The sequence below is a fragment of the Salvelinus namaycush genome, chromosome 8 (assembly GCF_016432855.1).
Source record: "Salvelinus namaycush isolate Seneca chromosome 8, SaNama_1.0, whole genome shotgun sequence".
NCBI classification, from domain to species: domain Eukaryota; kingdom Metazoa; phylum Chordata; class Actinopteri; order Salmoniformes; family Salmonidae; genus Salvelinus; species Salvelinus namaycush.
In genome coordinates, this window is record NC_052314.1 from 23,129,354 (window position 1) to 23,146,060 (window position 16,707).

Genomic DNA, 16,707 nt, shown 5'->3' on the forward strand with positions numbered 1-16,707 from the left:
CACACACACACACACACACACACACACACACACACACACACACACACACACACAGAGACAGACAGAGACAGACAGACAGACAGACAGACAGACAGACAGACAGACAGACAGACAGACAGACAGACACAAACTAATATATACATGCACAGAGACACACACAACAATTAACTTACTCAAGCACAATCTCAGTATATGATATTGATATAGATGAGGTGGAATTACACACACACAGTTCTGAGTTGTTCAGACCAAGAGGGATACACACAGGAACATATTGGAGAAAAAACACCCAGACCTGGGATTTTCCAATGAGTACTTTTATTTTTTTAACAGACTCCTTTAGTTTATTTTCTTTATGTTAATACTTTTTAGTTTGTATATTTGTTTTTGTAGTTCTTTGCCATTTTTAAAGATGTAATAATAGAGAATAAACAACTGTTTACATGCATTTAGTATATCAGGATCAACAGGGATAAGACATATTAATCAAAAAGACTAATAATAACCAACCTGAGCATGGACTCTGGAACATCAACCACAGCATATCAACAACATCAACTGGTTTCAACCTGTTGCTTCTTTTTCTATTCGGCGTTTTGGGTTGATTTTGTTTATTGAGTTGTAATAATGAAGCCGGTGTAAAACCCTGGCGGCACTTGCAGGAAAAGTGCATTTCATACAAACAAACCAAAACAACTTGTACAAAAATATCATTTGAACATATTTGAGTCTGTTAAAGTTGCTTTGTATATTTGTTCATGTGCGTTATTTGGATGTCAGAACTATTATGTACCCCATGTATTATTTAGAAGAATGATAATAGCTTGAACATCTGTGCAATGATATTGATGTGTTTCTCAATGGTGGGAATGTTGTTAGACTTGTGCCATGCTTTCTAGAAGCCGTTGTTGTGGAAGACTACAAACTCTTCAGGTGGCTCATTCCCCCTCTCATACAAGCCTGGCCCACAGATCAGATAGTCAGCAACACGGTACAACTTCAAAGTGATCTAATTAGCTCATGGCAAGTGCCCTACACGTGCAAAACTGTACTTTGCTTTTCTGCCAAACGTGTTATTTTAATGAATGTCATTCGCTGGCGTAGCATCAACCATCTAGCTAGCCTGAGAAGAAGGGTCTGTTCTGTGCGGCGGTGGAGTTGAGGAGACTGACTGAGCGGTTTTTCCATTTCTCTGCCCTTTAGGAAAACTATCCCATTCTCTTTTGATCAGTCAACAACTGAAACAGCACTGTGACTGTTTTTCTATTGCAGTGTTTTCTACTGATGGTGTGGGGCACTTTGTGTCTGTTCTGTTGTTTTGCTATCAGCCTTCTCAGAACAGTGGCGACAGAGATCAGCTGACAGTGACCAGCGTTTCCACTGGGGTTTCTCTGACTGCGATACTGCCCAAGTGGGTCATGTGGAATCTTCACAGGATACTGTTGACATCTGAAGAGGGCTTTTCCATGGGAGGAATGCCCTGGTTAAACATGAGATCATCATCTGTCATGTCTGCTAGCCCTCTCACTCTCCAAATAACAGTCCTCACCCTAATCTCTGTCATCTCTCTGAAAGATCTATGACTTTTACAACATAGCTGCTGCATCACCACTTTTGAATATAGAATGCATGTGTCATGTACAGTATCATAGGCCCTGGGACTCTGCATGTGTTAGAGTTTTTACTAGTGGTAGTGTTTGTCAGGCTTATTGACTAGAACAGGGACCAAGTGAGTGAGTTGTATCTCTGCTGTGTCAGGTGATCTTTAATCCTGAAAAGACCTTGCTGTGAAACAGTAGTTCTCAGATCAGATAGCCATGATTAAACGGGCCTGTCCTCCTTGGGTTGTAAGGCCTGCAGTATTTACTGGGTTTTAAGGGTTAGTTCAGTTTCAAGTCTCAGTGGCCAAACATTCTGTTGAAGGTGAGGGTGATTTCTGTTACCAGCTCATTCTACAGTACATGTCAGTTTCTCTTGCTTTTTTTTGGCAATGCAGTTATCAACAAAGCTCATGATTTTGCTGTAATGTTTGCTTTAATGTACTTTTTATAACTTTTATAGTGAATTTTGGTTTTGCCAAGAAAAATAACACCATGGAAATTGTACAACTGTTAGTGCTCTTTTTGTTTGTCTATTTTGTCACATGCATGCTTTACTTGTAGACAAATATTATTTGCGAGCACAATCTTTATCGGCTGTAACTTTGAAAGTGGGTAAGCCCCTTTTTGTGGGCTTTCTGGCTTTTCAAAGGAAGGATTAGTGTATGTCACTGCCTGTTTCTCTCCCCTCCCAGTGTGTGAAATCCTGTCTCACTCTGTGGCTAAGCTGTTTACATGACGCAGTAGCCATGAGTTGATGAGCATGAGCTTGTCTTTATTATTTAGACTGTTGACGTGTCTAACGATAAATTACGGTTGGGGACCCAGCACAAAATCTTTGTGTAAAGTTCATAGGCTACAAAATGTGTTGCAAATGCTTAAAAGTGCAATCAACATCCAGAATGACATACAATGGCTTGTGCCTTTGAGTTATATTTCTTATTGTGGTGAGGATTGTAGTCAGAAAGACATATGGCAGTTAGTGGTTTTAATGACGTACCAGACGCCATGGCACAGCCCTATCACAAAACACACAATTCAATTCTCTAACTACGGAGTGCGTCCTCTTTGTTGGAAGTATAGTTGCTCCCACTTTCTTCCCATACTCACTATAACTACTGAACAGGCCAGTCAACCAGTCTTTCCACCAAAAAACACTGCTGCAAGGATGCCTTTACATTCCTTGTAGCTTTTGCATTTCAGGCCTTTTAAAGCGATGGAGAGCTCTTCTACCCCCTCAAAACACATACACACTGTTTAATCTCATCTAAACCTCCCTCCAACACTGTCCTCTTTTGTCAGAGCAAAAACTTCTCCCTCCAACTTCATGATTATTTTAGTATCGCTCTACCGATTGTCTTGCCTGCATGCTGGTTTTGTTTTCCACTGTACATGTCTTTATTTATTTTTCATTATATGAAGAACACTAATTATTCTAGCTTTTCTGATCATTCTTGATTGCATTCAGAAAGTATTCAAACCCCTTCTATTTTCCACTTTGTTACGTTAACCTCATTCTAAAATTAAGTTATTTTTCCTCATCAATCTACACACAATGACAAAGTAAACAGGTTATCAATTTTAGAAAATTGAGTTTAAAAAATTCTACCTTAAAAATCAAATCAAATCATTCAGACCCTTTAATCAGTACTTTGTTGAAGCACCTTTGGCAGCGATTACAGCCTCGAGTCTTCTTGGATATAACGCTACAAGCTTGGCACACCTGTATTTGGGGAGTTTCTCCCATTCTTCTCTGCAGATCCATTCAAGCTCTGTCAGGTTGGATGGGGATCATCTCTGCACAGCTATTTTCAGGGTCTCTCCAGAGACGTTCGATCGGGTTCAAGTCCGGGCTCTGGCTGGGCCACAACGACATTGAGACTTGTCCCGAAGCCACTCCTGTGTTGTCTTGGCTGTATGCTTAGGCTCGTTGTCATGTTGGAAGGTGAACCATTGCCCCAGTTTGAGGTCCTGAGCAGGCTTTCATCAAGGATCTCTCTGTACTTTGGTCCATTCATCTTTGCCTCGATCCTGACGAGTCTCCTGGTCCACGCCGCTGAAAAACATCCCCACACTATGATGCTGCCACCACCATGCTTCACCGTAGGGATGGTGCCAGGTTTCCTCCAGACGTGACGCTTTCAGGGCAAAGAGTTGAATCTTGGTTTCATCAGACCAGAGAATATTGTTTCTCATGGTCAGAGTCCTTTAGGGGCCTTTTATCTTTTACTGGGTGGCTTCCGTCTGGCCACTACCATAAAGGCCTGATTGGTAGAGTGCTGCAGAGATGGCTGTCCTTCTGGAAGGTTCTCCCATCTCTACAGAGGAACTCTGGAGCTCTGTCAGAGTGACCATCGGGTTCTTGGTCACCTCCCTGATCAAGGCCCTTCTCCCCCGATTGCTCAGTTTGGCCGGGCGGCCAGCTCTAGGAAGAGTTGATGGTTCCAAACTTCTTCCATTTAAGAATGATGGAGGCCACTGTGTTTTTGGGGACCTTCAATGCTGCAGAAATGTTTTGGTAACCCTTCCCCAGATATGTGCCGACAAGTGTGGGACCTTATATAGAAAGGTGTGCCATTCCATATCATATCCAATCAATCGAATTTACCACAGGTGGACACCAATCAAGTTGTAGAAACATCAAGGATGATCAATGGAAACAGGATGCTGTACGTCATTATTGGGTATTGCATGTAGATTGAGAAAACAAAATAATCAATTTTAGAACAAGGCTGAAACGTAATAAAATGTGGAAAAAGTGAAGGGGTCTGAATACTTTCCAAATGCACTGCATATTTTGTTTTCCATTTAACTTTAAAACAAACAGCATTATAGGTGCTGAGGAGCATTTTGATGGTTCACAATCCTGCATTCAAATGTAAAACCTGTTGAATTGTGTTTGTAAAAAAAGAAACAGTTAGACGTTCATCTGGATTGTGATTGGTCATATTTTGTTGGGGTTTCTATACTTTTTCCTGGCTCCCTCATCCTCAGGGTTCATTGGCATCCAGGGCTACTGGAGGGAGGGGACTAGGGGTTGGCACAACCCTCACTCCATAGTGTCGACACTAACAAGATACTAATGGAGGACATTATCTTATAAGCGTTCTAATGCATATACAGTGGCTTCGGAAAGTATTCAGACTCCTTGACTTTTTCCACATTGTTACATTACAGCCTTATTCTAAAACCTACACACAATACCTGACAAAGCGAAAACAGCTTTGTAGCAATTTCTGCAAATGTATTAAATTTAAAACTAATACCTTATGTAAATAAGTATTCAGACCCTTTGCTATGAGACTCGAAATTGTTTCCATTGATCATCCTTGAGACATTTCTACAACTTGATTGGAGTCCACCTGTGGTAAATTAAATTGATTGGACATGATTTGGAAAGGCACACACATGCCTATATAAAGGTCCCACAGTTGACAGTGCACGTCAGAGCAAAAACCAAGCCACGAGGTCGAATTAGAGCTCCGAGACAGGATTGTGTCGAAGGCACAGATCTGAGATCTGAGGAAGGGTACAAACAAATTTCAGCAGCATTGAAGATCCCCAAGAACAGTGGCCATCATTCTTAAATTGAAGAAGTTTGGAACCACGAAGTCTCTTTCTAGAGTTGCCCAGCCAAACTGAGCAATCGGGGGAGAAGGGCCTTGGTCAGGGAGGTGACCAAGAACCCGATGGTCACTCTGACAGAGCTCCAGAGTTCCTCTGTGGAGATGGGACAATGTTCCAGAAGGGCAATCATTGCAGCACAAGACCAATCAGGCCTTTATAGTAGAGCGGCTAGACTGAAGCCACTCAGTAAAAGGCACGACAGCCCGCTTGAGGTTCACCAAAAGGCACCTAAAGATTATCCGACCATGAGAAACAAGATCCTCTGGTCTGATGAAATCAAGATTGAACATTTGGCCTGAATGCCAAGCGTCACCATCCCTACGTTGAAGCATGGTGGCAGCATCATGCTGTGGGGATGTTTTTCAGCAGCAGGTACTGGGAGTCTAGTCAGGATTGAGGGAAAGATGAACAGAGCACAGTACAGAGAGATCCTTCATGAAAACAAGCTCCAGAGCTCTCGGGACCGCAAACTGGGGCGAAGGTTCACCTTCATACTGGACAACGACCCGAAGCACACAGCCAAGACAACGCAGGAGTGGCTTCAGGACAAGTCTCTTTATGTCCTTGAGTGGCCCAGCCAGAGCCCGGACTTGAACTCGATCAAACATCTCTGGAGACCTGAAAATAGCTGTGCAGCAAAGCTCTCCATCCAACCGGACATAGCTTGAGAGGATCTGCAGAGAAGAAATTGCCCAAATACACATATGCCAAGCTTGTAGCATCTCTTACCCAAGAAGACTCAATGCTGTAATCGCTGCCAAAAGGTGCTTCAACAAAGTACGGAGTAAAGGGTCTTAATACTTATGTAAATGTGATTGCTAATAAAAAAAATAAAAAACTTTTCTGTATTGTGTGTAGATTGAGGAAAAATACAATTGTATCAATTTTAGAATAAAGCTGTAACGTAACAAAATGTGAAGTCATGGGGTGTGAATATGTCCCGAAGGCACTGTATGACTGACTAACAGTTACTCACTAATTTATAAAACAACTGACCAATGTCTAATGACAAGAGATGGTCAAAGTGATAACCCTTTGACAGAGGGTTACTTTGTAAGACCTGAATGATAACCAAGCCCTGACATCACAATTTCCCACTCAATGATTTGCTGATTTCACTGCTTGTTAAATCCCATGATTTTAAGTGTTTGATATCTCTGCATCTTTACTTCCTTCTTGATGTTGTACCCTTTCTTTCTAAAAGTGAAAGACTGTAACGGTGTCTATAGATGTACTTTGATTACATTATGAAAAACGATAGATCAGATGTGCTTGTGTTTTAAAGAGACAAAGGAAACGTCTTACAATGCCCCTTTGACGGAGTAGTTTGTAAATGTTGTGTATAACGGTGTACTACAATGGTCTCATTTGTATTTCTGTATACACTTTGGTTATCCTGTCATATCTGGGTTTTATAAACCACGTTAATTTTTAAAACTGTCACCCTGGCTCTGGCTTTTTTATTTGTTCAATTCCATAATAATAATTTTAAAAAAAGACTTGTCTGTACCGAGATCTCCTAATATTGAACATAAACATACTCAGGTGAGGAATTTTGTTTGCAAGTTCTTTGGAAGGAAAGTACAGATGCAATGTTGCACTCCCATACCTTAAGTTCTTCAGCCCAACACAATCAAATGAAAGAAAAGACCAGGCTTTTCCAGGCTGTTTAAGAATTCACAACTAGGTTGTTTATTTTCATGATAACTGACAGGATAAATGTTATACATTCTTTTTTAACACTGATTTTGTTTATTGTAGTATGCAAAATGATGAAATCATGAATATGATACATAATTCCAAATGTTCCGTAAAAGTAGCACAATTGAATTAATTGTGAGCACTCGTCACCCTGGCAATCATCCATTTTTAGATTAGTCACAAGACAAAAAGAAAATGACCCGAAAAAAAGAATGTCAAGAATTGGCTGCCAGCAAACACTTAGATCCATGTAAAATGTTACATTTCATTCATCGTATTCATGTAAATGCATATATAAAATGTGTACAGTTGTATATGCACATACAGTAATGCAATTACTTAAGTTGAGCTTACTGTACAAAAGACATGAGTATGACACATTTTTTCTAACCATTTCTCCCAGTACTTCAGTATAAACATATACAAACAAACAAAGGCCCTCTGGCTTCAGAAGCTAAAAACTACAACGGACTTATAAAAAGAGACATTCACATTTCTGAAACAAACTCAATGATTTTAATCTCCCGTCCCTCTGCTTGCACTGCGGACTGTGTGAACAGAGAAGCAACGTGGGTGAGTCAGGTGAAGATCTCCTGTGTTCCGTGCTGGATTCCCCCAGGATGCCCCTGTCTCTCAGTCTCTCTCCATGTGTGTGTAGTGAGTGTGTGTGGCCTCTACGGAGAGGGGGGTTTCCTACTGTAATGCACCTGGTATCTGTTGACAGGCAGGCCTTTGACCTGTGTGTTGAGGCAGGTGGTCTTGCACGGAATCATGTCCTCCTCCTCCTCGCCTATCAGCCAGTCGTGGACCGAGCGCTCGGCCGCCGGGGTCACGTGCTCCACCAGCCAGCCCTGGTGCCACTTGTCAAACCGCTCGTGCTGGTTCACAGCAACCCTGTGCTGGGACTGGGGGAGAGAGACAGAGGGGAAGAGTCAGTCACTGTCAGACAAACAGACAGTGCCTTAATAGGGACAACATTCCACAGTGGAAGCACTGGATGACGAGTGCCATGACAATGTCTAACTGATGCCAAAACAAGACATAACACTTCAAACATGTTGGAAGCAGCTATAACTATAAATACCTTTATATAAATATTGTCCCTTCTCTAGTTCAATGCCCACCTTAACTTCTCTTCAACTCACACACATGCAATCCCAGACATAAATTGGTTGAAGCTACCTTCCTTGCTTTGACCAGCGCTCCCCGGCGGTACATGTAGTCCTCAGAGTTCATGACGAACACCATCTTGTGGGTGTTGAGTTTAAAGCGGCAGTCCAGGCTGCCAGCACTCTCCACTCCCAGCTGCCTGTGCCACTCCCGTCTGCAGCGCATCGCTTCCACCTGCCGCACCTGCCAGCGTCTGAAGTGCCTCAGGTTCCTACACACACACACACACACAGGGGACAGTCAGAGTATATCAGACGGAAAATACTGTGGTTCAGACAGAGGACCACAGTGAAGCAAAGTACAGTAATATTCAAATCAGAGCCTATGCTAGGACTAATTTTGTGCTTGGCTGTTATGGCAAGCAGAAACGATCTATCTGCACTGCAGTGCTTTTGACAGTCATTAGTTAAGACAGTGAAATTACAAAATGTGAAAAAAACAGGATTGCCGTGTAACGTCTCAGGAATTCAGGTGGCATCATATGATGGTCAATATATGGACATCACAACCAAAGTTAATTGCGTGAATCTCTCACTTACCTGGGCAAAAATACCGGTTTGAAAAAGTAGCCTTCGTTCTGTGAGCAAAGCGTTGACTCTGTCCCTACAAACTGTTCCATGTAGCTGGACAGGCACTGGACAGGGAGAGACATGTGTCAATATCAAAACAATGCAATTACAGAAGGCCATAAACTCAATCATAAGCAAAGCTTGATGAGTTGGTTATTTGAATCAGCTGTGTAGTACTAGGGCAAAAACCAAAATGTGCACCCAGGGGGGAGTTTGGGAAACCCTGCTTTAGGGCAGTGTTATTTATACTATTTAGCGTGGACCCCAATTTTTTCCACTAGAATTTCAGGGGACCCCACTTTTTTGCAATCATTTCTCACGACCCCACCAAAAAAAGATTGACATCCTTAAAATCTGTATATTTTAACATCAAGAAATAACCTTCAATTTATTACATTTTAATCTCTCATCAAAATAAACCAATAAATGTACTTTATCACATTTTATTTTTTAAATGATCCTTCTCAAAAACGTTTGTATATTGTCCCATACAATGATCTGTATTCTTACTTTTTGGTTCCAGCTACTGAAGACCTATTGAGACATCCAGTCAACAACAACAAAAATGGGGGGGGGGGGGGGGCGACCCCACTGCCGTTCCCAACCCCGACTTTGAATACCACTACCTTAGGGCACAGCAGGTTGCCATACAAGGCCAGTCTATGTTCATGTCCAAAAGGGAACACTATGACATTCTAAAGGTGCTAACAGTGCGACTGTCCGTAGGATTCTTTACCTGTACATCCAATGGATCATCAGCCTGGGCCTCCTCTGTGTCCAGCAGCTCAATGGTCAAGGTCACCTGGCCTTGGTTCTGAATGAACATTACCTACAAAATAATTCCCATCCCATTAAACATCAATGATCAACACGACGGTTTCAGAATGCACAAATTCTCTATTACAATAAGCAGCAGCTGAACTCCTACCAACTATGAGCAAAACCATCCTGTTTCAACCAAGTAAAATATACACCCCCCAAAACCGAATTCAATAGAAAATCTCTTCAAATATACAAGGCTCAGCGTTTGTCCCCCCCAGGGCAGGCCGTTACCTTAAAGCAGTTCTCCTCGGCCATTACCCTCTCCGACTTCCACTGGTAGCTGGTCTCCCAGGCTGTTCTCACACACTGGGACGACAGGTTAGCCCCCGCCGCGCCCCTCTTCCTCTCGGCCAGGTACAGCTCAGCCACCTGCAGACACACCTCGTCACTCACCAGGTGCTGCAGCTGCAGGAAGAGAGAAAGAAATTACATGCATTCTGAGAACAATCAAACACTTCAGGATCGCTATATTCTTGAGGTAAAGAATGAATAGGTAGTTAACGGATATGCATCTGGTTCTGTAGATTATTAATGAAAACTGGCAAGTAGAGAGACACCACTGACCTGTCTAATGATGTTCTGGATGAGCTTGTCGATGGTGAAGCCAATGTAGGCATGGATGGTAAACATCTCCCGCAATGTGTCCTCATACTGTGTGGACTCCAGGTTCCCATCCAGAAGACTGCGCACCATATCCAGGAACGCTGGATAGTACTCCTCCAGTTCTACCTCACCTGTAGAGCAAGTTCACAGGTCATTGAACAGACACTAGCTAGCTACAGAACTTCCCTCTCAAAAAACATGGCAAACTTGAGCCTAATGTTCTCTCCTGTACACAGACACACAAACAAATGCAGGCTACTAAATATGAAGGACGTTAGATCTGAGAGGTTCATACTGGGCTGTTTGAGGCGGAGCTCCATGGCCAGGTCGCGGCCCTCGGCCATCAGAAGCCTCTCACGGTTCTGCTCTGCCCGGTGCTCCAGCAGTTGCCTCTCCGCCTGCCGGTACACCCTCAGCAGCCGCTGGCACAGGGTCTGGTGAAGCCGCAGGAAGAAGTACCAGTTGTTGTTGACGAAGAACAGGTTGTAGACTCCGTCCAGCTCCTTCTGGTGCTCTGCCTCAGGGTCTCTCAGGTCCACCTTCTCCCCTCCCTCTGGAGCCAGGCTATGGGACGAGGCTACACCAAGCTCCACTGTCTGAGGAGAGGCGCAGCGCCGCCGCCTCGACTCCCCGTTCAGCTGCTGATGTTGAGGTTGATGTTGCTGACTGCCCGATGTTGCTACGGCTCCTGGTATACCGCCACAGCCTCCTCCCCGGTCTCCTCTCTCCTCCACCTCCTCGTCCGTCCACTCCTCCGTCTCGCTGAGCTCGCCCCGGCGGGAGAAGAAGAGGTCGGGGACAAAGTGCTGGATGATGCGCTTGATGTGGTCCTTGTCGTCCTTGTGGATGGTGGGCTGGCGTTTGACGTGGTAGATGATTAGAGAGGCGGCATCCTCCAGGATCTGCTTGTCCTCGTAGGTGAACACCATGTGGGGATCGCTGACCGCTGGCGCGCTGCTCCCGTCACGCCCCTGCTGGACCACGCCTCCCTCCTCTGTGCTCTGCTCCTGACGCTGAGGGGGACAAACGCACAGGTTAGACAACACAGGAGAACATCTTCTTTCTAAAGAACCTTTGATGGATCGGTCGGGCGACTATAAAGGAAGTAGATTGAGTCGGAGTACTCACCTCATCATAAACACTTTCAATCTCATTGAGCAGGCTCTTGGATCGAAGGGCCTTCATGTCATTCTGCTTGAAGTTGACCCCCTGGTGGTCCAGGGACTTTAGGTAGGCCTTCTCATACTGCTCCCTCCAGATCTTGTTGAAGCCCTGCTGGGCTTCTCTCCACTCCTCCTCCTTCGCTTTCAATCTACAGACACAGCAGAGAGGACATCGAAGAATTAACACACACAGAGAGATTGACATTGGTCAAGTAATTTGGGTCAAATCTCTGCATGTGTACGTGTGTGTACCCTGACCTCTTGAGCACCACAGGCACGGCAGTAGCAGGGCTCCTCTTCAGCCCCTCTATAATCTCAGGGGCCTTGTCGCCGTAGATACGGTAGATGGCTCGCCGCTGGATGACCTCAGATGTGCCTCCCAGACAATCGTCCAGACGGAAGCGATCCTGGTCCTCAGGCGACAGACGGGACAGCTTCTTCTGAACGCTCTCCAGGACCCGGATGGTGGCCAGGTTAGTCTCTAGGACCACATCCAACTGGAGGAAACAGGAAAATAACTGAGAAGATGTTTCTGGAACAAGGTCCTCAAAGGTGATTCCGCAGTGACGCTCTGGGTAGATAAGGGAGAATAGTCTGTTTGCATGTAGTTGGTGGCTGTAGTAGTACTTCTGATATCTCGGCTTACTTACCTCAAACCTTTCGTCCTCACAGCGATGAAGCTGCTCCTCGTATGGGGTTTTCTTTGAGCTCACAAACGTAGAGTCCTCCGACCACGAGGGGAAAGAAACCCAGGTGTCATTCAGCACCTGGAAATACACAATTTTGGTTTTACTTTAATTTTCCACACAACTGAGAACATTATCATTGATGCAAACCAGAAGTTGTTGATGGGCGAAAAACAAAAAAAGGACACTCAATTCTGATTGATCTTCAATAATTACCCCATCCTCAACCTCCTGATAAAGATACCAAGATAAAAGCACTGAATAAGCATTAGCTAAGTTTAACTCTGAATAAATGTGGAAAATCACAAGGCTCTGGCATGCTGCAGCTCAAGCAAAACATGCAAAAAAAAAGTAGATTCACAGCTATTGGAGCAATAGTTACAACTTTGTAGTGTCTCCTACTAGACTCAAAAAAGGGCTAAAAACTTGAAATAGAAATCAGAGGTGCTGGAATGGCAAATATATACACACATACACACAAAACTCCTTTCATTTATGAGCACCTCTTTGCAGATAGCAGTGCGACCGCTGCACTTGGGCTGCTGGTAAGTCTTGGGTAGTGCTCTGTAGCTGGATCCCAGGCGCTTGCAAGAGGCATAGTCGACCTCCCTGCCCCCACCTCCTTCCATGTATCGGTCTGACAGGCCAGACACTGAATGAGAGAGCTCTTTGTCCCCCAGAAAAGACTTGAACTGGGTATATAGCTCTGGAAACTTCCTGGAGGAAATAATGAACATGTTGAAATTAATGAATGGCTCAAGAGGAGACTTGGCAAAACATACTGCCCTTCATACAATACAATAATATCATTATGCATTTATTTACTGAGAAAGACATCAGTGACTGTTCTCTCTGAAACCTCCCATGGTCCAATGCAAGCTCCCACGATCCACTTACCCCAGAAAGGGAGTGACAAGCTGCAGCAGCTCTGCTCCCGAAACCACTTCCTGGTTAAACAAAGCAATACAGCGGAGGAAGTTCTCGTATACCTCCCGACTCTTGAAGAAACGGCGAAGCTGCAACAAATCAAAACATTATTATCGTCATTGGTGACCAAGGCTTTCATGATATTTGTCACAGCCAAAACACATTATGGAATAATTCCAACGCGGACACCTGGGCATTACCTTGTCAAAAAATGTGAACTCCCGCAAGACTCCATGCTTCCCAACTGAGGCAAAGGACTGGTCTTTGGAGCATGAAAACTTCATCTTTTTCTAAAAACAAAAAAACATAACCAATCACATACAGTATAGGTCTTCTAGGAAAATGGTGATGTGTATAAATGTGTGATTAAGTCCAGACCTTGAGCAGTGGTGTCATGTGAGGCAGCAGCATGGGCCTGGGTCTCTTCTTGCTCTGTTTGCTCATGTCCTCATCCTCTGCCCTCTTCAGATGGTCTTTCCCAGTCAGGGAGCTGCCAGTGAACTGAAAGGACACAATATAGAAACGCAAATTGCACTGAAAGTGAACTGATCACAGAAAATTACCATGGGCAGGATGCTCTCAGAAAGGGGAAAATACTGACCAGTGATCTCTTAGCATCTGGTAAGAACTGTCCAAACTCAGCCAGTAAGTCCTCTTGGCCTTTGAAGAGGCTGGCCACTTTTGAGAAAACTTCATCCTCTGTCATTCCACTACTACCATGACCCCGGCTCTCCTTGACCTCAAGCTGCTCCTTCTGAAAAGACAAAAACAGACAATTATTCCATCGGAGAAACCATGATATGATACACACTAATCTGCTACAATTTAAAGTAGCCTTGATGCTAGCAAACAACTTAACTTTAAGCAGACTTCACTTTATATCAAACTAATATATTGTTTTCAATTGACAGAAAAACAAATCAATTACCATATTGATGACACAGTGTACCTGGTAAGTGTGTAGTATCTCAAGGAAGGATCTGTAGATCTCTGGATGGTCTAGGAAGCGGTTTTTGATTTTGTTGACATAGCTGATTGCACTGTCAAATTCTACTGGGCTGGGCTCTGAGGCAGGGGGGGACACTGAGGAGGACTGTGGCTGGGATGGGCTCTCTCTGCTGGGGAGTGGCAAGGACAGTCTACTGGGAGGCTCTGGGGGCCCCGAGGATGAGTAGATGCTTTCAGGCGATGCCACAGCTTCACTTTGGGCAGACCCAACTTCAGCAACAGATGAGCCTGTGGCACTCACAGCAGGGCTTGCCATACTCTTCCCCTGACCTGGGGACACCTACCAAAGAAAAAGTGGCACTTATTATTAACATAAATTAACTTCACAACATCCATCATAAGAGCACCTTCATGTGTGACCATTTTGGTCTGCTATGGTGGAAAGGTTGTGGCAAACTCCACTTATATATAGGCCTACTACCAATACTTGGTATAATGGTTGATGAATAAAATTGGGTTACAAATGTTGTGCATAGGCAGCCAGTATTAGAGTTTTATGCAAACCAAATCAATACACATTTAGAGGGACCCACCTGGGAAGAGAATGGGGACTGAAGGAAAACCACGCCATTCTTGGGAATCTCTATCCGATACCCCGGGGGCAGGAAGGCATTGAATCCTAAGACGAGGTCCGGGTGCCCGTGGAAGAGCTGAGACACACGGTTTATAACACCCGGTGTGTCAATGCTATGAAGGAGAGAAAGATTTTAGGCAAATTTCATAGGGACAGAGGAAGTGACCTTAAACGAGATGGCATTAAATTATATTGGGAAGCAGATTTTCTTAAGAGTAACTTCAACAGTATAAAAAAATGTATATATGAAAATCTGCTTCTCAACATAATTTAAGTAACTTCAATAGTACAAAAAAATATATGTATCAAGAAATGGCAAACAGAAATGCTATACCTTTGTGATTTGAATTCTTTCATTATGTCAAGAAATTTGTTGTATATTCCAGGGTCATTCCCAAATCGTATTTTCACTTGGTCCAGGTATGATAGGGCATCTTCAACCTTAAGGTAAAGATAATGGTGTGAAACCAAATATAAACTCAGCATATAAAAATGTTTTTTTTTTATTTCCATAAGATGCTAGATATTAAGGGGTCCAGGTTAAAGACCGATAATCAACAAGAATGCTAACAAACAGGGGCAAATGAGTTATGTTGCTCCTCAATGAAGTCATTAGCTGAACAATTTATGGTATGATGTCTTCACCATAACTCATTTAGCTACCCATCCAACTCCCTACCACTATTTGTAGTTACACTGCAAACAATAAGCAGTTAATAACTTGGCTGAGCAAGATATTACATTTTTTGGGGGCTGTGTTAGCTATATCACATCGGAACACCTTGGACGCATTGTAGCTAAAATCTGGTCAACAAGGAAAACGTAGTTAAACTGCATGGTTAACGTTAGCTAGCTAACAAAACCGATGGTTCTGTGCGGCATATGATCATCGACTTTAAAATCAGCAATACGAATAAACAATACAATAGCTAACGTTAGCATGGCGTATTGAGAAAACCCTACTCATGAACTAGCTGGCAAGTTATCTAACGAGTAACGTTACTGTATGTTGGCTAACGTTAGTTAGTTGTCGGATTACAAACTAGCTAGCAAGCAATAGCGCGTATTTAAAGACAGGTCTCCCATTTTGTGCCAACAAACACCACCCCATTCTAGACAACTTAAATGTGACTTTTTTTCTGGCATTGCGGGCAGAAAATGTGAACAAGGAACTTCAGATGCCCAAAGTTATCCAACAATGGAAAGTAGCTAACTAACCAGCCAAAGCAACTAACATAGCTATATATGTTATACTGTGCTGTATCTGGATGACCCAATGAATGATTTTTAAAATCGTGTCTAACGCAATTGAAGAATCCAAGTTATCTGGCGTTAGTTAACCTACACTAAAGTACTGTTCATGCGACATTCTATTCAGAACACCTTTATGATTAACTAGCTAGCAAACGTTAACTCCTGAGCATGAAGAGAAAGACAATATCTGACGAACACAAAATGGTTCTGGGGAAGACTTTTCCCTTTTTGTTCCCGTCTCTTACCTTCAGTTTTTGAAAGTGCTGTTGTTGCACTTGCTTTTGTACAACATAGGCCTTGTCTTGAATTTGGTTTATTTGCTTCGTGTTGTGTGCCTGAATTTTCGCCATGGTCCCGGAGATAGTAACAGACATACAGCCACTACTACTTGGTTGATTATACGCTTTGGTATCTGGTTGTTGGCTAGCCGACAAAAATCTTGCCTTCGTCAGGAAGCTAGCTAGCAACGCTTAGTTGGCTAGCTAGCTAGTAGAGAACGTTAGCCAGCAAACAAAATAAGGAAAATCCAGCCAAGTAACAATGATGGGAATAAGCTACGACTCGATGCGACTTTGATTAAAAGCCATTATCGGTCCAACAAGTAACTACTGCTGGTACGCTGTCAGAGTGAAGCCTCTGAAAAAAAGCTTTGAGACAATGGTTGCTGATTATATTTTAAATAAACTATTGCCTGTCTCTTTAAATTCGGCGGCAGCTGTACAGCCAGTCTTGGCGTCCGGAAGCAGAGACGGAAGAAGAAGCGAGACACCCCACTCTCTCATTTTTTCTGGATACATTACCGTCAAGGAACTAAACCGAGCAGACACTGCTGCTATTGCATTGTTGACTATGGAAGAACCACCCCGTTAAGCCGACCGGAACCGATCATTTCTTTCAAAGGCAAACGGCCTGAGTAAAAACTCTTTATTTATCCACCATCTTTGTCCGGAAGCACAGTCGATCAGAGAAATTCCAATGCGCAGACGCATGGAGAAACGGGTGGAG

The 16,707-nt window shown here is 43.5% G+C and overlaps 1 protein-coding gene across 3 annotated transcripts; it reads right to left on the reverse strand.

The window, feature by feature from the left end:
* Nucleotides 1-6,894: 6,894 nt before the first annotated feature.
* On the reverse strand, nucleotides 6,895-16,438 carry LOC120052526 (paired amphipathic helix protein Sin3b-like). Of its 3 annotated transcripts, none has more exons than XM_038999489.1 (19): nucleotides 15,948-16,438; nucleotides 14,783-14,889; nucleotides 14,408-14,561; nucleotides 13,795-14,154; nucleotides 13,468-13,620; nucleotides 13,245-13,367; nucleotides 13,067-13,156; nucleotides 12,837-12,955; nucleotides 12,443-12,656; nucleotides 11,904-12,020; nucleotides 11,512-11,750; nucleotides 11,219-11,402; nucleotides 10,386-11,103; nucleotides 10,052-10,221; nucleotides 9,719-9,892; nucleotides 9,402-9,494; nucleotides 8,636-8,730; nucleotides 8,109-8,307; nucleotides 6,895-7,831 (listed from the first exon to the last, which is right to left on the reverse strand). In XM_038999489.1, the coding sequence occupies exons 1-19, from the start codon at nucleotides 16,074-16,076 to the stop codon at nucleotides 7,601-7,603; spliced, it is 3,669 nt and encodes a 1,222-aa protein (XP_038855417.1). In that variant the 5' UTR covers nucleotides 16,077-16,438; the 3' UTR covers nucleotides 6,895-7,600. The 3 variants fall into 3 exon arrangements, with proteins under 3 accessions (XP_038855417.1, XP_038855418.1, XP_038855420.1); XM_038999490.1 differs by having other exon boundaries at nucleotides 13,816-14,154; nucleotides 15,948-16,437; XM_038999492.1 differs by lacking the exons at nucleotides 12,837-12,955; nucleotides 13,067-13,156; nucleotides 13,245-13,367; ... (3 more) ...; nucleotides 14,783-14,889; nucleotides 15,948-16,438 and having other exon boundaries at nucleotides 12,415-12,514.
* Nucleotides 16,439-16,707: the final 269 nt, after the last annotated feature.

Coding starts and splice junctions, on each gene's coding strand:
- LOC120052526 (XM_038999489.1), bottom strand. CDS start 16,076: ATGTCTGTTACTATCTCCGGGACCATGGCGAAAATTCAGGCACACAAC. Junction 13,157..13,244: donor ACATGACACCACTGCTCAAG/GTCTGGACTTAA, acceptor TTTTGTTTTTAG/AAAAAGATGAAGTTTTCATG. Junction 11,104..11,218: donor TTGAAAGTGTTTATGATGAG/GTGAGTACTCCG, acceptor TGTCCCCCTCAG/CGTCAGGAGCAGAGCACAGA.